The following is a 24,160-nucleotide window of genomic DNA, read 5'->3' on the forward strand; positions in this document are numbered from 1 at the left end:
TTTTAAATAAAACTAAACAAACTTATTTTGCACAAGTTGTTTTCAACTATTATTTATATATATATATATATATTTCAAATATCTACATTTATTAAACAATTGCAACAATACCATAAAATGTAAGTGTATTTTAAAAAATATCATTTCACATTTCAGAGAAACCATAATTTTCAAATTGTGACGGTTTCATTACTTTCCACTTTTATACCACCCCACAAACATAATAATAACTTAATATATTTCATGTCTTCGCATATGTAGGACTGGGAGGAAGCAATCACTTTCACATTTACCGTAGCTTACCACAGCGCGAAAACTTCAATTCAACTTTGTAAATGGTGAAAATTGAGTATTAATTACCATCTTCATTAGACATGAGAAAGCACATCTAGTCATCTACAACGACGAGCATTTGCATGCCTAAAACGAATTGACCATGTGCCTAAGACTACTCGAGACTTATTTTAACATATCAAAACAATAATCACTGTTCTAGCAAAACAAAAATGAAATGAAACCACCGTCTTTCGTGTCCAAATTAAGCTCATTTTACACATGAAATACAGGCGTGAGAGATTTCACTCAGTTTTATAATATACATAAAAGACAAACTTATGTTAAGCAACTCATTCGAGATGATATCTATTCGCTTTAGAATTGATACACAATTAAATAACGAGGTGAAAAGTAAATTACCTGTTTCAACAAGCGCATGAATTATTGTAAATGCTCTGTCATAACAAATCACCACACTAAACCCTTTCTTCTCCTAAACCTGTCAACACGGTCAGTGCTCATCCTAGATTTTTCAGGCTTGTTTGGCATTTTAGACTTCTCAAGTCGACTATCTAAACTGTTTCTAGAAATTTCTGGAAGATCTGTAGCCAACTCAAATGTGTCTGAACTTCCAGCTTCAGATGGTTTAATCTGACTCTCAGATTCTACACCATTTTTCTTTGAACTACTTGCACTCGGTCTTGATTTGCCAAGCGTCTGTACAAATTTCTTTAGATGTTTTATGAATTCTGGGTAAAGTTCAAGATTGCAGTGTCCACCTCCACTAATCCACAGTGGTTCGTATTTTTCATTGCATAGCTCCCAAAGGTGCTTCCCGTGGGATAAATCCACAACTTCATCTGCCGTCCCCTGAACACGCAACAAATCAAATATATGTCCTCATTCCAAAATATATATATAAATATATATTAAAATAAAAAAAAAGATCAGGTTAAAAAAAAAACCAAAACTACTGCAGTTACCCTGTATCAACCCAAAACAGAGCTTCAGAGAGAAGCCAGCAAAATTTTAGCCAATTACATCTCTAGAATATTTCAGGTGGAGCACATTCATCGTATTGAGCTACTGAATAAGTATCTATGCAGTGTACCAAAACATGGGAGAACCTCATTCCTTCAAGGCTACATGGTTTTTCTCTTTTCATCTTAACTTTTAGACAGTTTGAGCCTCAAATACATTTCTTCTTCTTTTTAATTTATTTCTTTTTTTTATATAAAAAAAAGGAAAAGAAAAGAAAACGGGATATGTAGTGCACTCAGATCTATATAATCATCAGAAAATTTGTTCACAATATCTCAGGTGTAATCTGCAGTTCAAGTTGTTTAATAAGTTATGTCAATTCCAACGCTATTGTATCAGAGCCTATTACTAGAAATTAAACGCATCTGAATTAATTGTTTGGTAGATTAGGCACTGTTGGATATTAATTCTTCAATTTTAACCGATTTTCAATATTTTCAAAGTTGAAAAGATCTAGTAAGAAAAGTGTCCACTCCAGAACGTAGAGTAGTCATTCTACAAATAAAATCTCTTCCTTGAACTTTTCTCTCATGCCAAAGCAAAACAATTCTGGTCTACTCTCCTTTTCATACTAAACATAACAAAGGAAAAATACTCAGGTTCATCTCCCCTTTCTTTCTTGTTTTATACCTCTCTTTCTACATTTTCTCTGTCCTACCAAACACACAATCGATCTAAGTTAGCAAGTGACGTTAAAGTTTACAGGGCATCTCACACCAAAGACTGAAGTAATTTCGGCCGACTGGAAAACTTTTAGCTCAGATTATTCACATGCACAAAAGGGAAGAGAGAGAATGAGAGCAAATATGTACTCATATATGTATACACATAAATCAGAATATGGTACTTACATGTATGACCAGAACAGGGCAGTTCACCATACCAATTTTGTCAATATTCTGAGGAAAGAAAAAAAAACAGCAAAGAAATAAATATAAATCTTGCACACAAATGAAGCATATAAAAAGCCTTAAAACAACTTACCTTGTAAATATCAAACCAGTAGGTCCGCTTGACAGGGTACAACACCCTCAGCCCTGACAAAATTGGGCTATGTAAAACCACACCTCTCAAGGTTGGTATTCGTGATGCCAGATCAACTGTGGGACCACTACCAACAGACTGACCATATAAGATCAACTGTTCATCTTTAACTCCGTACTTTTCCTTGAGGCATTTATAAGCTGCATCAATGTCTGCATAGGTGTTATATTCCGTTGGCTGTTTCAAAAAGACAGGATGATTACTACATAATGAGGAAATATCAAAAGAAAATGCTCAACAAAAATCCAAAGAACAAACTGTCAATTCATTAAAATTGAATACAGTTCTATGGTGAGCTTCACATGGCTTAACTCAAACGTATTACACACAAAAAAGAATAGAAATATCCATATTGTTGATTTGATGAGCAAGAAAGCTCCAGTAATACATTACAGTACATAAAATCTATGTTAACATGGCTTTCAGTGTCACAGACTAATAACACAATTTTTAGCTTTTTGGAATTTCTATAGACAAAGCAATAAATGAACAGAAGTAAAACTTGGAACAAATTGATTATCTACAAAAAAGATCCTCGAATGACCAATTGAAAAACGAAATGCATAGTTTAATTTGCATATGTCAATACATTTCCCATACGAAAGTTTACTTAACAATCAAAAGTATTTCAAGTTAAGTGGTATGACAATTGGTGAAACCACTGCTTTATTGTTGCCGTGAATATGCCTAATTCTAACGTTTGATCATGTTAACAAAAATAAAAATCAACTTCCTTTCATTAGTTGTCATAATCCAAAGAACCCTAATCTTTACGTGTTACCAAACTTTCTACGTTGAGTAATTCTAAGTCACCCAACATTGCCAGACTTTGGAGCAGAGAATTTGGTAAACAGCCATCAATGCTTGAAACAAACAAACATAAATGCCATTCATGTTATCCATAAAATTTTCTCTACTTGGAATGAGAAATATGGAAAATTGAAACAAAAAAAAGGTCAAACAGATGAGATTCAAATAAAAATAATTAATTTCCCGAAGATTGAAAATCAAAATACAAAAAAAAAAGTCATTCTAACAAAGATTATTTGGAAGTAAAACAAACATAGATTTGTTCTGTTGTTAACAGCGTTGGGAAATCAAAGTATTATGGCAACAAAAGCAAACTAAAGGAAAAAATTATGGGTTACATCACAACATTTCCAGGTAAATTTTATCAGCAAAATATTAGAAGTTGGAACTAAAATTTCAGACTAATGTAACATAACATTGCATGTCATCAAATCAGGCTTTTGAGCACCTATCTCAATATGGCACATAGATTATGATACTGAAAGATTGAACTAAAGGTGTGTCTCATATTATATACAAGCAGCTACAAGAATATGTTTAAAGTATTGCTAGTGATGCCAGTAATTCCAATTCCCATGTTTCTAAACCCAAATAAACCTGAAGATGATAAAAGAAAAAATTTAATTATGAGCTTCTCAATGTTAGCAAACTAGGAAGTTAAAGATAAGGCATCTAACCTTTCCAGTTGATTGTCCATAGCCAGAGTAGTCATACCTACAAACACCATGTCAACAAAGACAATGAAACTGATCCAACTAAATGCATATCGTAGATTGTTGGAAAGCAGACAATACCACACAGAATATAGTAATGTTCCAGACACCAGATACCATTCGACACCTAAGAGTAAGACTAGATAGGAAGCTTACTTATAGGATGAGCGCCTTAAATGAGCCTTATAAGATATACATACATTAAAAAAAAAAAAATCCCAGGATTGAAGAGACAATTATGCCAAGTGTTTAGAATGTAGTAGCGTCATTAACATAAGACTATTATAAATAAAATTCACTTTGATTCAGCAATATAAGCCTCCAAGCACCAAAGTGACGAGCATAAATGAGTCAACCTAGCCCAAACCTAATTCTATTCAGAGACCAGTCTCCATATCTAGCCCAAATCTCATTCACAGGGGTAGAATTCCTCAAAGCCCAATTTCATCATTTATCACTGAGAAATGCAACCCGAACATGTCCTTCTGTCAGAAACAGAATGAAGAGTGGACTTCTGCCAGTGAAGTGATGGAACAGTATAAAAACTTGAAAAACAATAATTAACATGCTATCCGCAACCTGCATTCCTGATGTATTCTTGTGATCTATCTTAGACATAATCTGACATGGAAATATGTCTTTTAGTAACCTATCATTGAATTCTATCCTCCGCATAGAGGTGTGTGTCACTTCCTAGTACCCATTAACCATTAACGCTTACCACTAAAAGTTTTGATGGAACGATTTCGTGGCAGCAATCTCACTTGTACAGTTCCGGGCTCATGGAAAGTTTTCCTGAACCACATGTTGTTCAGCGCATAGCTGTTAATGGTACCTGACATGACGCATTCAGTTCTCTTTTTTCAAAACCCTCACGTACTGAATTCCAACCCATCTCAATTCCTCCCTCCCACACGCTAATTCGTTTTCAGACAAGTTTGGTACTGATCACTTTTCACCATTTTGATACTTTCCACCCATCTTCCTGTCTTTTTCAGAAAACAGAATTGACCAGTGACCAGCACTCACTGTACACTTTACATAAAGAATTAAAGCTTCAACTGTCCCAAATGGGAGGTCCTGGTGCTAAAGCCATTATTGTCTAACCCAGTATTTGACGCTTCATTCTTACATAGGCAAAAATTAAAGAATGAAATCTTTTTTTCTGCACATAGCTTAAATCACCACAGATGGTTTAGGAAAAATTCCACAGATCATTTCCATTAAAAAGAACAGTACTAAAACACTCTTAACCAGTACATATAATATGCACAAATTCCATAAGAACCAAACCATAACAAGTTGCATCCGAAAAGTAATCGAAACCCAGAAGCAAAAAAAATAATACTAGTATCATTAGAACTCATATACCTACGCACTTCAAGTTTGGAAAAAAGAAAACTCACCCCATAAGGTTAACGCGAAGCCGAGCACTCAATTCGACGAAGAGCTCAAACATCTGGCCCAGGTCAGCCGCATTTCCATGGGAATAGAGCAAAGTAGACGAAGCCCTCGGGTGCTTGACATGGACGGCCACGATTTCATTCCCGCGACGAGTCTTGAGTTTGACGACGTCCACGTCATCCCTCCGGGGAACTTCGGGAATGTAAAGCTTGCCACCGGCGGAGTCTTCGGCGATCACCGTGTAGGAGGGCGGGTTCGGCGGGAAGAAAGCAAATTTGGCGGCGATTGACGATGTGACTCCGCCCATCTTCTTCTCATCAGAAGCTCTGAACTCATAAAGGCCTGTAGCCCCCCAACTCCCAACCTCCTCTTATTCTCCTCCCCCTCTTTAGATCCAAAATCCTAAGAGAGAGAAAATTGTGTTTGGAATTCAGGAAAATAAAGAAAGAGAAAGTGGGAAAAGGGAGCTAAAAAAGAGGGAAAGGGGGAGAGAAAGAAGACAAAAGTTTAGAATAAGAGAGATGTGGTGGCGCGTGGAGTAGAGGGGGACGCGCGTGGAGAAAGTCAAAGTTGAGTTAAGGTGAGGATAAGGACGAGGAATCACATCATGGTCTGATTTCAAGGTTGAAGGAGGAGAGCATCGGCAGTGTTCCTGACGGCGACTTTATATGATTTGCTGTGCGTACTGGATGCTAGTCCTCTACATTGCAACCACATGGGATGTGGGATTTTTTTCTAAACAAAAAAATAAATAAAAACAATTGTAAATAACTACTAAAATATTGAAAGTTTTAAAATGTTGTATCAATGCTTCAAAAGACTAATAATATATGCGGCCAAACATTACATCCAACAGTACCAAATATTACACTAAATAATTTCTTTTAACTAATTCAATTTATTTTAGATGTTACTTAATATTTTAAAAAACATTATTATAGGGTAATATTTTGCTCACGTATGGTTATTTTTTTTCAAAAATACAAGTTTTGCCACTACCCATTGTCTAACATAGTTAGTTGTGCTTGTCTGTCACATATGTGGCTTGAGAGAGCTAATCTACTAGTGTCACATCATTAATACATATTAATTTTAAATTAAAAAATTAATAAAATAATTAATTTAAAATTATAAATTTATTATATTTTAAAAATTAATAAATAATAAATATTATTTTTATTCATGTGTTGTGCAAAATTTATTTATTATTAGATCATTTAGTTAAATGACAACTCAAATCCTATATTTTGCAAAATGAATTAAAATAGTAATCTAGACCTAAATTTGGTCAACTTGAATATGACCAAAATGTCTTTAGGTTTTATTAAATAATCAAAAAAATATTTTATAATAAAAAATAAATTAAATTGATTTTAAAGAAAGAAAATTAAAAATATATATTTTTTAATCAATAAAAAATTAACATTAATATTTTTTCAAAAAAATCCTAATCTATTAGCCTCCATACTCATAAAATATATTTTATAATAAACAAGATAAAACTAAAGAAATAAAAGCATAATCAACCTAAACCCTAATCCTAATCTATTGGCCACAATCTTCTTTTTAAAATGCCTCCATCATCATCATCATCTTGCAAAGAAAACCACTATCCATCTCACTCCTTCCTCTCACTCTTCATTTCCGCCTCACTCATCTCCCTCCTTTCTCTATTGCCTCATTCATCTCCCCCACTCATTTTACTCCTGGCTCTCATTCTCCATTACCCTATAAATAATAAATAAAAATTAAAAAAAACTTAATTTTCTCTTTCTTCCTCTTCTCTCATTTTCTCCCTCCGATGACAATGTCCTCGTGTAGCCCAACATCCCTCCCACGTCCTCGCGCAACCCAGTCTGACGCCCTCCGCATCTTCGCGTAGCCCATCTCAACCCCTTCGTATCCTCACTATAATGTCCCAAATTTCCTAATATGGTTTATGCTTGGACTAGGTGGGCAAGAGGGTCATAATTGATTTATTATGCAATTGCCTGATTAAATGCATGATTATATGATTATAATTGCATATCTATATATTTATGTGCATGTTGGTGTTTTATGGATGAGACTACATTATAATGTGGATATGTTCGAGTTATTCAGCATGAGACGATCCTAGAATGCAAGTTAGAGGTTTGTTCATAACGGGATTAATTTCCAAGCTCGGGGTAAGTTTGGAGGTAATTTGATGTTTAGTACATTACCATAAATGAACGGGTTATGGGATATGATCTAATTATTATTTGATAATATTTGGACTAACGGGATTTGGAGGACGATAATTATGATTAGCAAGATAAGTGAGAAATGACTGTCTTGTCCTTGGGTGGCTGTATAGGTTTTAATTGGGCTTAGGGGCATTTTGGTCTTTTGAGCAAGGGTTATATTTTAAACTACATGGCTGTAGGAGGAATTAGACAACAAAACATAGATTTTTTTCCTATCTCTCTCGACCATCTCTTCTTCTTCTTCTTGGCTTGAATTTTGAAGTGAGCTTGAGGATCAAAGCTTGGGAATTAAAGCTTGTGATTAGCCATTGAAGGGGATTCAAACTTGGGTTTAAGGTAAGATTTCAGCCATAGTTTTTTGTTTTTGTTATGTTTTAAGGATAGTTTAAGGTTTGAGATTTTGATTGTAGAAGTGGTTATTTGGTGTGTTTTAAGTGTTATAAAGCTTAGGTTTTGTTGGTTGAATGATGGATATATTGTGGTAATGTTAGCTGTGATTTTGGGATTTAATTAATGAAGGTTTGGGTTGGTTTGAATTGAGAAAATGGGCAGGGGAGTTGGGTTCGCTGGGTCAAGTCACGACCGAGTTCATGCAAGTCGCGACTTGGACCCAAGCCAGAGCCTCCCCTGGGCTCTGTTAAGTAGGCTCATCGCGACCCACTAGGCCAAGTCGTGGCCCGCCCTGGTACCCCAGACAGATTGCTCTCTGTCTTGGGGGCGCGCCGCGACCCATTAGGTCAAGTCGCAGCTCGCCCCTTCTTTTTGTGCCAAGAGGGGTTTTCCAAGGGTTTAGGCTCGAGGTTTCATTCTTAAGGCTCAGGATCAAATCTACTAACCATTTTAGTAGGATTCGAGGTCCCGGGAGCGAGGTTTTAGACCATGAACCTTTTATTATTTATTCTTATTGATGAGATGTGATATTGGTTAAATTAGGTGACCGCTAAGGGACTTAAGGACCGATCATTCTCAAAGGTCGTTTTTTTATTAGTTCACACTTGAACCAGACGTAAGAAAACTGCACTCAGTATGTGACATGCATGGTTCTTGATGAAGCATGTTGAGTGCTCTATTTATGGACATTGATTGCATTGTAAATGCATAGCATCTTTGCTTATCTATGTATAGTACTAACTTATTAGTCAGAGAACGAAAATGGTGTTTAGTATTAATCGTGAAGCTGTGACTTATCATTCAAGTTCAGCGGTGATATGAGCACTAGTCGTATGGTATTGGCTTAAGAGTCAAGAACGACATTAATGTGTTTAACACAGGCCAAAATGATTAGATCTAATCAACATGAGCATGAAATGCTTGACCGACCCCATGTTCGATGAAAACTAAAAGTGCTTGTCTAGTCTAAAGGCTAGTTATGTAGAGCCAGGGCCAAAAGACTCAGAAAAAAACGTCACATGGCTTAGGGTGCAGAGCCCAAGAGATGGACTTATCAGTCATCTATACAGAGATAGACTTATTAGTCATCTACCCAATGTGTGACTCATTAGTCACCTATCTGATTAGGGCTGCAAGCCCCATAATGATAACCAGGATCATTTATTGATATTACATACATGCAGTAATAAGTTTTCTTGCAGAGCCTTGGCTCACAGATGCTATATGGTGCAGGTAAAGGGAAAAATAAGCTCACCCAACCTTGAGTGGAGAGCTTAGGTGGCGATGTGTACATATGCGGCCGCTTGACCACCACGACCAATGCATTTCTCAGGAGAACTAGGGGTTAACCCTATTTTTGCCGCTTAGGTCGGCGAGTTGTAATTTTTATACTATAATGACCATTTTGGATTGTAAATAACTTTGTAAACACTTTTATGGGCCCATGTACAGTTTAATGTTTTAAATAAAATATATCCATTCCTTTTAATCAAGATTTTCACTCTGGCCTATTAATGAGAGATGCACATTTATAACCAAATGACTCATTTAGCGAGTTAAGCACTGTTTAAAGTCCACAGTAACGGTCTTGAAGTAACCAAGTCGTTACACTCACGTAGCCCAACCCTCCAACGACGACAATCCAATATCCTCCTGCGTCCTCCTCCAAACTCGAGCAGTCATCGATGCCCACTGCCTAGATTTGGGTATTTATATAACTATTTGATTTCAAATCTAATATAGATGTAGGATTTATTTTTTATTGTTGAGGATTTATCAGATATGGGTTATTGTTGAGGTTATTTATATAAGTGATGAAATTTTTTTTGTTGGTTGTATGGGTTTGGTTGTTTGTCTAAATATTTTTGGAGTTGTTTGGTTGGAGAAAAAGTGATGGAAAGTGTGGAAAATTTTGAAATTTAGAAGAATATTTTAAATTGATGGGTTTTGATTAAGGTGTTTGGTCAGTGAAAAGGTGTAGGAAAGTGAAGGATAATGATGAAAAATTTTAATATAATTATTTTATTGATTTTTTAAAAAGTTTTGTAAATTTTAATTAAATCAAAATTTGATTTAAGTTTTTTATTTTTTAATTTATTTTTAATGATGTTAGATTTTTATTAGTTATTTTTTAAAAATTTAAATCATTTTTATTAATTTTTTAAATTAATATTATTATGTATTAATGATGTGGCACTGACAAATTAGCTCTGTCAAGCTACGTGTGCACCACATAAACATTGCTAGTGGTATTAGTCGATTAGTAGTGACAAAACTCACGTTTTTTAAATATTGGGTATATTTACTAAAAAAAAAAAAGTATAAACATGCAACATTTTAAAAATATTGAGTATATTAGCCGAAGGTGATCATCAAGTTTTATAATTTAAAATTCATTAGAAAATTACCAACAATTCATCGACCAGAACTTATGGTTTAGTCGATGATGGTCTATCTTATCTAGCCTTCAAGTGATTTGTGTTGACTATAATCTTGTTAAACATGGGTTAACGAAGTTGTTATTAGAATAATTAGTCATTTTGTCTTCTCACTTTTGTTAATAGTATGCTTTTGTCCCACCACTTTTGACGTTGTTTTCAAATGCCCCTTAAACGATAAAATTAGTCTTCTTTTACCCTCTAATTACTTCTCTTAATATGAATTTACCCCTAACCTTTTGTCTATCATTACATAAAACATACACGATAAAGTTATTTAAATTTTACCCTTAAATTTTGTTTTTATTATAAATTTGACCATACAAATGATTTATTTTTATTCAGTGGTTATGTGGATGCCAAAAATCCACAAAGAAAAATATATGGTCCCGTGTTGAAATGAATAAGAGTCTGTGAACATGAAAGAATTGACCCAACAAGCAACGTGTGGACTTTTTATATTCAGAGCATTGCTAAAACACTGTATGAAACTCCATAGAAGCTTCATTCCATAAGCTCCTCAAATCCTAATACAATCACCTCATGGAATAGGGTTAATTAATAACCTGAACCATGTAAAATATGTGTCTTCTTACTACATTTTCTCTAAGCTTTGGTTTAATTAGTTGATAGCGAAAAGATAGTCAACATAACTTGTTTATAATTTTAATTTTCCCACTTGGTTAATGCCCAAGGCAAGTCCGAGCTTGATTTTGTTTTCAAGTTAAATCCAACTCGAAATGCATTAGTTGGTTATTTTGAACTTATTATAATCGTGTGCTAGGTTGTTGTTCCTTGCACTTATTTCCACATTTTTTTTTTCCGAGCTCATGGTATGGTTTTATAGCCTATACCATATGTGCCTCCCTTTAACTCCTAAGAGTGTAAGATATTGGGTTGTGTTTGTTAGAGTGGCAAGCAAAAAATTAACAAAAAATTGAAAATGGAAATGAAAAGTATTTTATTGATAATGCTAAACTAAATACAAACTTGGTTACACTAATAAACATCTTCCAAAATTCATTGATAATATGGTCGTAGATGTTCACCATTCCAAGCTTGTGGGATCAATTCTCCATTTAATTGAGCAAGTTTATAAACACCGGTTCGAATAATAGATTAAACTAAATAATGACCTTCCTAATTTGGCCCGAGCATACCTACTATCGGATCTTGTGTGGCTAGAAATACTCTTCAGAGTACTAAATTTCCCACTCCAAAATTCCTATCTCGAACTCTTTTATTAAAGTATCTTGTGTCATGTTGTTGGTACGCAACAATTTTAAGCTAGCATCATCTTGCTTTTCTTCAAGTAGGGCCAATGATTCTTCGAGTTGTAACTGGTTTGAACTCTATGCATATGTTTCGCATCGCAATGTCGATACTTAGACCTTGATTGGAAACATTGCTTCACAAGCATAGGCTAGTGAAAATGGTGTGTGTTCTATCGAAGCTCGAGCTGTTGTAACGACCCAAAATTACTAATAAGGCTTAAGGGCCTTAATTAGTGTGTCGGGAAGGCATAACTGGATTATGTGTGATTTAAATGATTAAATGCATGATTATGTGATAAGCATGCTTATATGACTATTTGGATATATGAGATGCATGATTATGAGTATTAGTATGCATGTAGGTGTACGCCCTGAGTATCACCATGTACCTTGTTGAGGCAACTCGGGAGAAGCGAACTAATAAAAAGCCATAAGCAGTACACCACATGTTCACCATTCATTCAGGGAAACCTGGAACGATCCCCTGGACGAATAGCTCAAACTGGTGGATCGTCTAGCTGCTTATCACTTGGAACCATTGTGTAAACATGACATCAAAAGGCACGAGCTAGCACTACATTAAGCTCGTGGTACATCAGAGGCCTGACATACTCCGGGATCTTTATAAAGTCAACCACACAATATAAACGTGCATATAACAGACATCACGTGTTTGTTTTATTTCCGAATTCCCGGATACGCAATATAAACGTGTGTGATCAGACATCCCACACCTGAATTAGGCCATGCGGCCCATTATCCATTTTTACCTACTGATTAGACCACACTTCAATGTAAGGTTTAGATATTAATCATCAGTGTCACAGAGATGACGTGAAGGATAAAGATATCACGGGATGCCCCCAATGCCTACTCAGAGATCATTCTCCTATAAATACCAAGACCCTGGGTAATGCAAAGGGTTGGATTCTTCTTGTAAGGAAAATACTCTGTAAAAATAGCAAGAGAGAGAAACAATAATAATATTGACTTGTGGACTAGGGGATTTTAACCTCCGAACCACATAAAAAAGGAGTGATCATTTTTCTTCTCTGGATAATTGATTGCCAGCATCCTTGGATATTATCATTTTCTTATTACGATTTACCATTAAACACTAATCCATCCTAGTTATTCATATAATTCACTGTTGGAGAAAAATCGCGTCAACAGTAGGCCCTGATTAGGTTATAAAGGGTATATTTGTAATTTTTGGCCCATTGAGGGCATAAATGTAAATATTTGTGATAAATTGTTGAGACCACATTATTATGTGGATATATTTGTAGCTTGTGACTCGAGGTGATCCTACTGAGCGGTTTAGCAGAAAAGTCACAGCGGGGATTTATACCTGGCTCGGGGGTATTTCTGGGAATCTGAGAAATATATTGGAGACTATTAGACATTGAGGAAAAGTAATTGGTTATTGGTTAGGTGTCGGGGTTTAAGTGGTAATTATTAGGGACACTCGAGGAATTAGCGGGAATTGGGGGACAATGACCAAAATGCCCTTAGAATGTTTTAAGGTTTAGATTTTAATGGGAGGGCAAAATGGTCATTTGGTTTAATAAGGGATAAGAGTTATTTCTGCTTTTAGCCTTAGTGGAATATGTAGAATTGTTTGAGAAGCTGAAGGAAAGCAAAAAGAAAGAAAAGAAGGAGGAAAGAAAGAAGGGAAAACAGGGGTCTTTTCTCTCTCTCTCTCTCTCTCTCTCTCTCTCTCTCTCTCTCTCTCTCTCTCTCTCTCTCTCTCTCTCTCGATTTAGACCATTCTACTCCATTTCTTGAGGAGCTTTGGAGCTGTAACTTAGGAAGAACTTGGGCTGGAGCTTAGGGCTAGGGTTCTGGATAAAGCTTGAGGATTTAGCAGGAGTTACTCACCCAATTAAGGTAAGGTTTTAAGGTTGTTCTTGAGTTTCTGAGTTTTGTTGGAATGGATTTCTAAAACTTGGTTTTTGGTGGAAGTTGAGGGAACTAAGCTTGAAGAATTGAGGAGTTGAAAGCTGGGAAGGTTTGGAGGATAGCCTAGGGTCTAATTCCCCATCAAAGGTAAGAAAATTCTGAGCTTGATCATCTAAGTTGCTGGGTTAATTCTGGATTCTGCTAATGAGTTTATGAGTTCTTGAGTTCAATTTTTTATTTCTTTGTTTGATGGTGCATGTGGCTAAGTTTTAGGTTGTTGGGTTGTGTGGGGTGAGATGTAGATGATGGTAGGCTAAAATTGGTGTATGGTTGAGGTTTGGAGGGGTTCTATAGAGGTTTGGCTTGGGGAAAATCGAAGGAAGAAAATCAGAGTGCTGAAGGTTCTGTGACTAGCGTTGTAGCGCTAGCCTTTGGGTGCTACAGCGCTAGGCTTGGGTTTTCTTGGGGCTTTTGGCTCTGCTTGTAGCGCTACGCTACCTTCAGAAGTGGATTTTTGGATAATTTCTTAGGGTTTTTGCCTGAGGGCTCGGGGTTTGATTCCACCACCACGTTTGGTAGAATTAGGGCTTCCCGAGGTTAGGTTATGGAATTGAAGTTTAGTGATGGTTCTAATTCATGGCTATGACTAGGTGTACGCCAAGGCTCGGACGGGATCGCGCTTGAGGGTCGGTTTCACTAATCAAGCTATCGGAATCTAAAGGTAAGAAACTGCACCTGATTATGTGTTAATGTTGGGACTAAGAGCATGTCATGAGATGGTATTATGTCATGGGACATGTGATAAAGGACCTAAGACTGCCGGAATCAATATTTGTGCACAGGGCGCGGCTCGGCCACTAGTAGCTGAGGATAACTTAAATATTCATTGAGCTCGGTTTAAGCGGGCCAGAGTCAATGGGATAAATAGGGGATGTGTAATGCCCCGGATTCCCTATTGTGGTTTAATGGCTGGATTAGTGGGCCGGGAGGGCCATAATTGTTTAATTATGCCATTAAATGTGTTTATGCATGTTTATGAGAATTATATTATAATATAATGTTAATTGTATGCATGTCGATGGTATGTATTGAGACCACATTATGATGTGGGTTTGTTTAAGCTATTCGGCGTGAGACGATCGTAGAATATTGATTAGCGGTTTAGTCACAATAGGTTTAAGTGTCGGGACTTGGGTTAGTCTCGGGGTGATTTTGATGATTAGAGCGTTACCGAGAGATATAGGGTAACAGGATGTGAATTTTTGGTATTTGAGAACATTGAAAATAGCGGGAATTAGAGAGCGTTAATTATGATTAACGAGATAGGAGGGGAGTACCAAATATGCCCTTGGGAGCCTTTAGGAAGTATTAAATGACCTAGGGGTAAAATGGACATTTCACCCCTAGGATAGATGTACCCTTTGACAGCTGAAGAAGAAAGTGAAAAAAACAGAGTATGCAAAAGAGTTCTCCCGTACCTTCTTCTCTTCATCTTTCTTTGTGATTTTTGAACCAACTTTGAGGATTCTAGCTTGGGAAGCAAGCCTTGGGAGTTTGGAAGTGTGTTCCACCATTGAAGAGCATCATAAGCCAAGCTTTGGGTAAGTTTCTAACCATGGTTTTCTCTGGTTTGCCCTGTTCTGGTTATGTTTTGCAGCTGAGATTTCTAGGGTGAATTCATGATTTTGTTGGGAGTTTTGGCTAGGGTTCCCATGCTTGTGATGTTTGGGGTGTGTTAGAATGGTTTTTGGGTTCATTTGGCATCAAGAATAGGATTTGGAAGCTTGGAGATCGAGTTAGAATCGAAGGAGTTGAAGAAGGTCGGTTCAGGGGAGTTTGGGTCTGGAGGTAGCGCTATAGCGCCCACCTTAGGGCGCTACAACACTCCTCAGGAGGCTTTCTGGCACTTGGGCAGTTCTGAGTATAGCGCTGGGGCGTTAGGGGTTGAGCGCTGTAGCGCTACCCTGTTCCTTCTAAGTCCCGTTTTGAGTGTTTTTAAGGGTTTTTGACTTGGGGTTTCAATCCTTAAGGCCCGGGATCGAATCTACTCACCATGTGGGCATGTTTCGGGGTCCCGAGGGTGGTGCTTAGGTTAAGACCCTATTATTGTGGATTCCCATTAACGGAGGTTATAATTGGTTGTGACTAGGTAACCGCTAAGGAACTAAAAGATCGATCGTTCTCAGGGGTCTTCTTTATCGTACTTCTCGCTCGAACTTGAGGTAAGAAAACAGTGTATGGATACAATTGCACCCTGTATATGTATATGACATGCATGGTTTGTTATTGAAGCATGTTGGTTGGCGTATGTGGTCATGGATTGCATATTAAATGCTAGTGAACGCTGATTACCTGTTTATGGCACTGACTAGTCAGGGACCGACTCTAAAGTCGATGATCACGCACTGGAAAGCTCCATGGCATTAATGCGGGACCGACCCTAAGGTCGGAGAACTTATAAGCGCTTACCTTGTCTAAGACCAGATGTACTTAGCCAAGGTATATGACCCCGGTGACTGCTTGTCACATGGCTAGGGGACGTTGTCCATAGTTACGACTCTAGAGTCAAGAGGAAGGTTATGTTGGTGACCAATCACCATGCACCTATCTTGATCAAACTAATGAAAGAATCACTTATCAGTTAAGCCCTGGTGACCCTATCGTCACATGGCTAGAGGGAGCTGTACCCATTATTGTGGCTTTTGGCTATTGTCACCTACCTGTTCTGGACTGTTGAACCTAAATGACTACTATGATTACTGTTGATATCATATCATGTTCTATTGTGTTTTCTTGCTGGGCCTTGGCTCATGGGTGCTATGTGGTGTAGGTAAAGGGAAAGAGAAGCTCACCCAACCCTGAGTGGAGAGCTTGGGCGATGGTGTGTACATATTGGGCCGCTTGATCGCCACGGTCAAGGAGTTCTTAGAGGGACTAGGGGTTTACCCTATTTTTGACGCTTAGGTCGGCGGGGATTGTAAATTTGCTACAGTAGCGACCCTTTTGTATTATGAACATCTTGTAAACATTTTGAAAGGCTCATGAGCAGTTTATTTACTTAATGAAATGTATCCTTTCCTTTTTACTGGTTTTCACCTTAACCTAATAATGACACTTAGATCACGTTTTTAACCAAAGGACTCGGGTAGCGAGTCAAATTTCCGGTTCACTGTTCACCGTAACTGTTCTGGGGTAACCAGGGCGTTACAGGACGCGACCTAAGGGCGTCGACCCTGGTTAATATATGAATTGGTTATTAATGTTAATTTGATGAACTTGGTATGTTGAAGGCCTAATTATGTTAATATTATGGATTGCTGAATATATGACTATGCTTTATGAGTTATCTGATTGATTGATTGATGATTATGCTTTGTTATCTGGTTTCTTGCTAGACCTCGGCTCACGAGTGCTTCATGGTGAAAGTAAAGGCAAGAGCAAGGTGGACCAGTCCTGAGTTGGAGAGCTTCGGGGGCTGAATGTACATAGTCAGCTGATCAGCCGCCATGGCCGAGTAGTGATACAGGACGGGAGAAGCCTAAATGTCTGTTTTGCCCTTAGAGTGGCATGTTTATAACCTGGAATTTTTGTAAACTGCTTTTTTAAACTCTTTCTTTTGGGATCCCATGTACAAAATTTTAAATTATGTGAAATGTAACTTTTGTATCCACAATCTTTTAACCCTAGTTCAATTATAGTTTTAGTAACACGTTTCTAACTAAATGACTTTATTAGCAAGTCTTGCACCTTTATAAACACTCAGTGTAACGGTTTTGGCTATCCAGGGCGTTACAATTGTTGTCTTGTAAGCCCAAAATACTTGGGGTAGTTCATCAGGACATTTTCCTTTTGCTTCTTCGAGCCTTTTTATGATAGAGCTCTTAAGAGTTTTATTCACAACTTCGACCTGACCATTCGCCCAAGGGTGCACCATCGATGAGAAGCTTTTTATAATCCTGTTTCTTTCACAAAGCCGAGTGGATAATTCACTATCGAATTTAGTTCCATTGTTGGAAACAATCTTCCTTGGTATCCCTGATTGGCATATAATGTTCTATACCACGAAATCTAGGACCTTTTTTCGAGGTAATTGTAGTTCATGGCTCAGCCTCGGTCCATTTCTCAGAGTAATTGACTGCGACCACACCATATTTAACTCCACCTCATCGCATTGGTAATGATCCTATGAGATCTATGCCCCATATTGCAAACGACCATGGGGAAGTTAACATAGTGAGCTCGATTGGGTGAGCTCGAGGTATCAACGCGAACGTTGGAATTTATCACAATGCTTAACATTTGTGAATACATGAGCTTTCAATGTGGGCCAAAAGTATCACTGCCTTATTACTTTCTTCGAGAGGCTATGCCCCTTGCGTGATCTCTATAAAATCCTTCATGGATTTCTTCAAGGATTCTTCTTGCTTCAGGTGGGGTTACACATCGTAGCAAAGACATGGAATAACCTCTTCGATACAACTTTCCTTCTAAGATAATGTATCACAGAATCTTGTATATTAATTTTCGAGCCTCATTTCGGTCTTTAGGGAGACTTCCAGTTTCAAGGTAATCCATTATAAGCGTCATCCATGTTGTTTGTGAATCAATCATTTCGACCTCAATCGTTTCTAGCACGGATATACTAGGTTGTGGCAAGAATTCCAATGGAACCATGTTGAGTGTGTCAGCTTCCCTAGTAGTTGCATGTCAACGCATCAGCCTTCAAGTTTTGTTCCCTCGGAACTTGTTCGATCGTGTAGTATTCAAACTACTCGAATGTTGTTTTCACTTTTTCTAGGTACTTTGCCATCTTTGTCCCTCGAGCCTAATATTCACCTTGTACCTGGTTGACTACAAGCTGAGAGTCACTATAGCAGTGAATGGCCTTTTCTTTTAGTTCACAAGGCACTCAAAGCCCTGCCAGTAATGCCTCATATTCTGCCTCGCTGTTGGATGCATCAAATCTAAATCTCAACGCAGAATGAAATCTATGCCCTTCAAGGGTTATGAGTATGATTCCTGCCCCTGATCCATTATCGTTTGAGGACTCATCAACGTAAAGTTCCCATAGCTCTCGAACTGGTGTTATTACTTCTTCGTTGGAAATGTCGGTGCATTCAACTATAAAGTCAGCTAAGGCTTGGCCTTTTACTATTGTTCTTGGGTGATAAGTTATCTCGAATTGCCCGAGTTCGACTGCCCACTTTAATAGTCGACCTGATGCTTCTGGTTTTTCCAATATTTCCTTAGCAGTTCATCAGTAAGCACATGTATAGGGTGTGCTTGGAAGTAGGGTCGCAACTTCTGTGAAGCATGCACCAAACATAATGCGAGCTTCTCCATTAGAGGGTATCTTGATTCAGCTCCTAAAAGCCTTTTATTGATGTAATACACCGACCTTTGTACTTTTTTGTCCTCTTGAACTAACGCAGCGCTGGTTGCATGCTCGATTGTGGCGAGGTATAAGTACAATACATCTCCCAAAATAGGTTTAGACAAAATCTACGAGGTGTTTCTTGAGAGCCTAAAAGGCTAGCTCGCACTCCCATGTCCACTCAAATTTCTTCCCCCCTGTTAAAAGGTTAAAGAATGGCAGACATTTATCAGTTGAATTCGAGATGAACCTATTCAAAGCCGCCATTTGTCCAGTTAAACTCTAGACATCCTTGTGCTTTTGAGGTGAAGGCATTTCTATTAGGGCCCAGATTTTTTCTGGGTTTGCCTTGATTCCCCAAGCATTCACTATAAAATCGAGGAATTTTTCCGAGGATATTTCAAATGAACATTTTTGTGGTTTTAGCCTCATATTGTATTTTCAAAGTATAGTGGGACATTATGTGAGGTCATCAACATGGTTATTGGTGCGCTTGGATTTGACCAACATATCATCCACGTACACCTCCATGTTGTTTCCGATCTGCTCGGAAAACATACGATTTAACAATCTTTGGTATGTTGATATAACGTTCTTTAGCCTAAAGGGCATCACATTGTTGCAATATAATCCTTTGTCTATTACGAAGCTCGTGTGTTCTTGGTCGAGAGCATGCATTCCTATATGGTTATATCCAGAATAAGCATCCATAAATGACATGACGTCATGTGCCAAGGTTGCATCGACAAGTTGATCAATTCGAGGCAGTGGGAAACAATCATTTGGGCACGCTTTATTCAAATCTGAATAGTCAATGTAGGTTTGCCATTTCCCATTTGACTTGGGAACTAACACCGGATTGGCTATCCAGTCTGGATAGCAGGCTTCTCTTATGAAGTAGTTAACTTTTATCTATATTTAAAGTGTGAATTAATATGTTGGGGTTGATCCTGATCATATTTGCATGGGACCAAGTGAAAACACCTTGATTTTCTCTCATGAAGCGTGTTAATTGATATTTTGCCTCTTTAGTAAGGTTCTTTCCAATTTTCACCACTTTAGTTGTGTCCTTCTCATTGAGCTGGACATCTTCGAGCTCCTAAATTGGTCCGAGTTAAGCTTGATCCTCACCCAATCAGGGGTCAATTTCACTTTCGTCCTCAAATACTCTTTCCTTATTTTCTTTGATCACAACTAGTGCTTAGGCGTTGGATTGACCTTTTCCTCTCAGAGAGATGCTATAACATTCTCGAGCTGCTAATTGGTCTCCTTTCAGTGTCCCAATTCCACTTTGTGTTGGGAATTTGAGTGCCAAGTGCCTTACAGATGTTGCTACCCCCATCTTGATCAGGGCTGGTGTAATGCCCCGGATTCCCTATTATGGTTTAATGGCTGGATTAGTAGGCCGGGAGGGCCATAACTGTTTAATTATGGCATTAAATGTGTTTATGCATGTTTATGAGAATTATATTATAATATGATGTTAAATGCATGCATGTGAGTCCACATTTGCTTACAGGGGTGTTTTGGTAATTTGGCCCGTTGAGGGTATAGTTGAACATTTGTTTGCGTGTTAATGATATATTGTGAGACCACATTATAATGTGGATTGGTTTGAGTATTTCGACATGAGACGATCTTTAAACGGGATTTATCGGTTTGGTCATAACAGGTTTGAGCTCGGGGCTCGGGGTGAGTTTCGGGGTGATGTTAATGATTATAGCGCTACCGGGGATTTTAGGGTAATGGGATATAAATTATTGGAGTTTGAGATTATTGAGATTAGCGGGAATTGGAAAGCGTTAATTATGATTAACGGTGTAAGCGGAAAGTACCAATTTTACCCTTGAAATGGTTTTAGAGGCTTTTGATGGCTTAGGGGTATTTTGGTCATTTGGGGTTTTGGATATATATAACTTAGGAGGGCTATAGAAGAACATAACAAAAACAGAGATTGCCTTCTTCCCTTCCCGTACACTATCTTCCCTTCATTCTCCTTTGGTGTTCTTGAGTTCTAGGAGAGGTTTCAAGCTAGGGAACTCCAAGGCTGGGTTGGTGGACTTGATTCAGCTTGTGTGGGAGGTTCAAAACAAGTTTCAAGGTGAGTTTTAGTTACTTATTTCAGGTGGTGCTCTGTTTTCCTTTTAGTTTTCAGTTCATGGTTTTTGATGTGGAAAGTGGGAATCAAAGGGAGTTTTTGTGTTGGTTTGATTGGGATTTGATGAGGGTGAGCTATGGGTGTTGTTTGAGGGTTTAGTTGTGTGTTTGGAAGAGGTTTTGAGTTGGTTTGAGAGGCTGGTTTGAGAGGGAAAACACAGGGTTACATTTCTGGTGCGTGTGGCCATTTTAGCTGGTCTGGGCTGGGCGCCGCGACGCAGCAGGGGAGCGCCGCGGCCCTTGGCATCTGGCAGGGAGGAGCCCTCTCTGTTTGAGGGTGCGCTGCGGCGCAGCAGGGGAGGGCTGCGGCCCTTAAGGCCATTTTGACCAAAAACATGTTTTTAGCTTGGGGATTCAAACCTTAGGCCTCGGGGTTGAACCTAGTACCTAGTTGAGTTGTGTTTGGTGTCCCGGAGGCTAGATTTTGGTTTGGGAACCCTCTGTTAGCATTTTTATTGATGAATCCTATATTTTGGTTATGACCAGGTGACCGTCAAGGAATTTAAAGGTTGATCGTTCTCAGGGGTCGTTCATATAATAATTCTCACTCGAACCAGAGGTAAGAAAACAGTGTATGAATACAGTTGCACCCTGTATAGGTATATGACATGCATGGTTTGATATTGAGGCATGTTGGTTGATATATGTGGACGTGGATTGCATATTAAATGCTAGTGAACGCTGATTACCTGTTTATGACACTGACTAGTCAGGGACCGACTCTAAAGTCGATGATCACGCATTGAATAGCTCTATGGCATTAATGCGGGACCGACCCTAAGGTCGAAGAACTTATAAGCGCTTGCCTGGTCTACGACCAGATGTTTATATGCCAAGGTGTATGACCCCGGTGACTGCTTGTCACATGGCTAGGGGATGCTGTCCATAGCTTCGACTCTAGAGTCGAGAGGAAGGTTATGTTGGTGACTAATCACCATGCACCTGTCCTGATCAAACTTATGAAAGAACTACTCGTCAGTTAAGCCCTGGTGACCCTATCGTCACATGGCTAGAGAGAGCTATGCTCATCATTATGACTTTTGGCTATTGTCACCTATTTTCTTGGACTGATAGTCCTGAATGGTTATTATGATCGTTGTTGATATTATATCATGATTTATTGTGTTTTCTTGCTGGGCCTTGGCTCATGGGTGCTTTGTGGTGCAGGTAAAGGGAAAGAGAAGCTCACCCAACCCTGAGTGGAGAGCTTGGGCGATGTTGTGTACATACAGGGCCGCTTGACTGCCACAGTCAAGGAGTTCTCAGAGGGACTAGGGGTTTACCCTATTTTTGCCGCTTAGCGGGGACTGTAAATTTGAAACAGTAGTGACTCTTTTGTATCATGAACTACTTGTAAACATTTTGAAAGGCTCATGAGCAGTTTATTTACTTAATGAAATATATCATTTCCTTTTACTAGTTTTTCACCTTAATCTGATAATAGCACTTAGATCACGTTTTTAACCAAAGGACTCGGGTAGCAGGTCAAATTTCCGGTTCACTGTTCACCGTACCTGTTCTGGGGTAACCAGGGAGTTATAGCTGGTATCCCAAGCAAAACATTGTAGGCAGATGGTGTATCCACCACTATAAACTCAAAAATCCTAATGACCGAGACTGGATAATCCCCTAGAGTTACAGGGAGCTCGATAGCGCCTGTTGTTGCGATATTTTTGCTATGCAAGTGCACATAGTCGCAATTTGTAATAAAATGGTAAAAACCAAGTATCGTCCTCAAGGACTGAATTATCAATTACCAATCAATTAATTTCTCTTTCTATTTGATAAATTAAAATTTCTTGATTTTTGTAAACACAGCAAAAGAAACTGTAAAGTTCAGAAACAATAATTAAAAATTAAATGGAATAACAACTAATAGTAAAACTCTTAATTTAACCACTGAAGAAACAATTAGGATATTTAATCTCATCAACTATCCTCCCTATTATTCCCTAATGCAAAGTATGCGTTCTTCTTCTTTTTGCCTAATTCAATTAACAAGTTGATACAGCAGCCTATAATCATACTATGAATTATAAACTCAACCTAGGTGACAATTTCCTATATTTCTATGGTAAATTGAACCACAAAGGTAGCATTATTCTTGACAACTTAATAAACAGTTACACAATTAATTCAGATACTTTCGTTCCAAATTAGAATTATGTCCAATATAACCACAGCAGATTCAAATCTCACTTCTCAGATTTTGACTTAAAAACATATATATATGACTATAGATGGCCAATCAATAATCAGTCTATAAGAACAGGTTATATGGAATTGAAGAAGATTGAAGAAGAAGAGAATTGAAATTGCATTAGTTCATAATAGGGATTCAAGTGATTCAATTAAACATCCTAAACAGAAAATTAGTTCATAATCATAATGCTAATCACAACGAAAATTAAAGATAACATCAGAAAGTAGAGGAAAAACATGTAGATAAAAATACTCCAAGCCTTCAGCCTTCAAGCAAGAACTTCTCCCTCAGTCCGTACGTCCCTTTCTTCTCTGTTTTTTGCCTTATAAAAACATAGGATTCAATTTTTAAAAGAGGCGGGCCGCGGCTCTACATACACCATGCCGCGGCCCGTGTCTAAATTCCTGGGCGAAAGGTTCTCTCCATGCCGCGGCCCTAGTCAGCCATGTCGCGGCCCATGTCGACGAATTCTGGGTTGATGCCCATCTATGCCGCGGCCTTCTCTAGCCATGCCGCGGCCCGTGGATCTCCTTCAAAACAGTGGTTCTGTTTCACCACCTAGCCGCGACTCTACTTTGCTAATGCCGTGGCTCTTAAGGGATTTCTCAAATTTTCAAGTTTTCATCCCAAAAATTCACCAACACTTCCAAATTATGTTGAGATCCATTCTTTCTCAAAATATGTTGAAAAACTTGGTTATTTCTTCCCTTTCTTTGACATTTTCCTCCAAGTGCTCAATTCTTCCTGATATTCACAAAGACAAACAAACAAAGCATAAACCCGCACTAAATGAAAGAAAAACGAAATAAAAGACTACTTAAAACATCACATAAACATGACAAAAACTAGACTCAACACCTGTGCTGGCTATTCCTTCTCTTGAAAATCCATACAAAGTGGTGGCAC

The 24,160-nt window shown here is 38.0% G+C and overlaps 1 protein-coding gene across 1 annotated transcript; it reads right to left on the reverse strand.

The window, feature by feature from the left end:
• Positions 1–507: 507 nt before the first annotated feature.
• Positions 508–6,058, reverse strand: LOC133818519 (uncharacterized). The gene is made up of 5 exons (XM_062251436.1): positions 5,291–6,058; positions 3,849–3,885; positions 2,302–2,538; positions 2,169–2,216; positions 508–1,146 (listed from the first exon to the last, which is right to left on the reverse strand). Exons 1-5 carry the CDS (start codon positions 5,593–5,595, stop codon positions 745–747), a joined length of 1,029 nt encoding a protein of 342 aa, XP_062107420.1. The 5' UTR covers positions 5,596–6,058; the 3' UTR covers positions 508–744.
• Positions 6,059–24,160: the final 18,102 nt, after the last annotated feature.

Source organism: Humulus lupulus, chromosome 2 (genome assembly GCF_963169125.1).
Source record: "Humulus lupulus chromosome 2, drHumLupu1.1, whole genome shotgun sequence".
NCBI lineage: Eukaryota > Viridiplantae > Streptophyta > Magnoliopsida > Rosales > Cannabaceae > Humulus > Humulus lupulus.

Coding starts and splice junctions, on each gene's coding strand:
- LOC133818519 (XM_062251436.1), bottom strand. CDS start 5,595: ATGGGCGGAGTCACATCGTCAATCGCCGCCAAATTTGCTTTCTTCCCG. Junction 2,217..2,301: donor ACTGGTTTGATATTTACAAG/GTAAGTTGTTTT, acceptor TTCTTTCCTCAG/AATATTGACAAAATTGGTAT. Junction 1,147..2,168: donor GCCCTGTTCTGGTCATACAT/GTAAGTACCATA, acceptor TTGCGTGTTCAG/GGGACGGCAGATGAAGTTGT.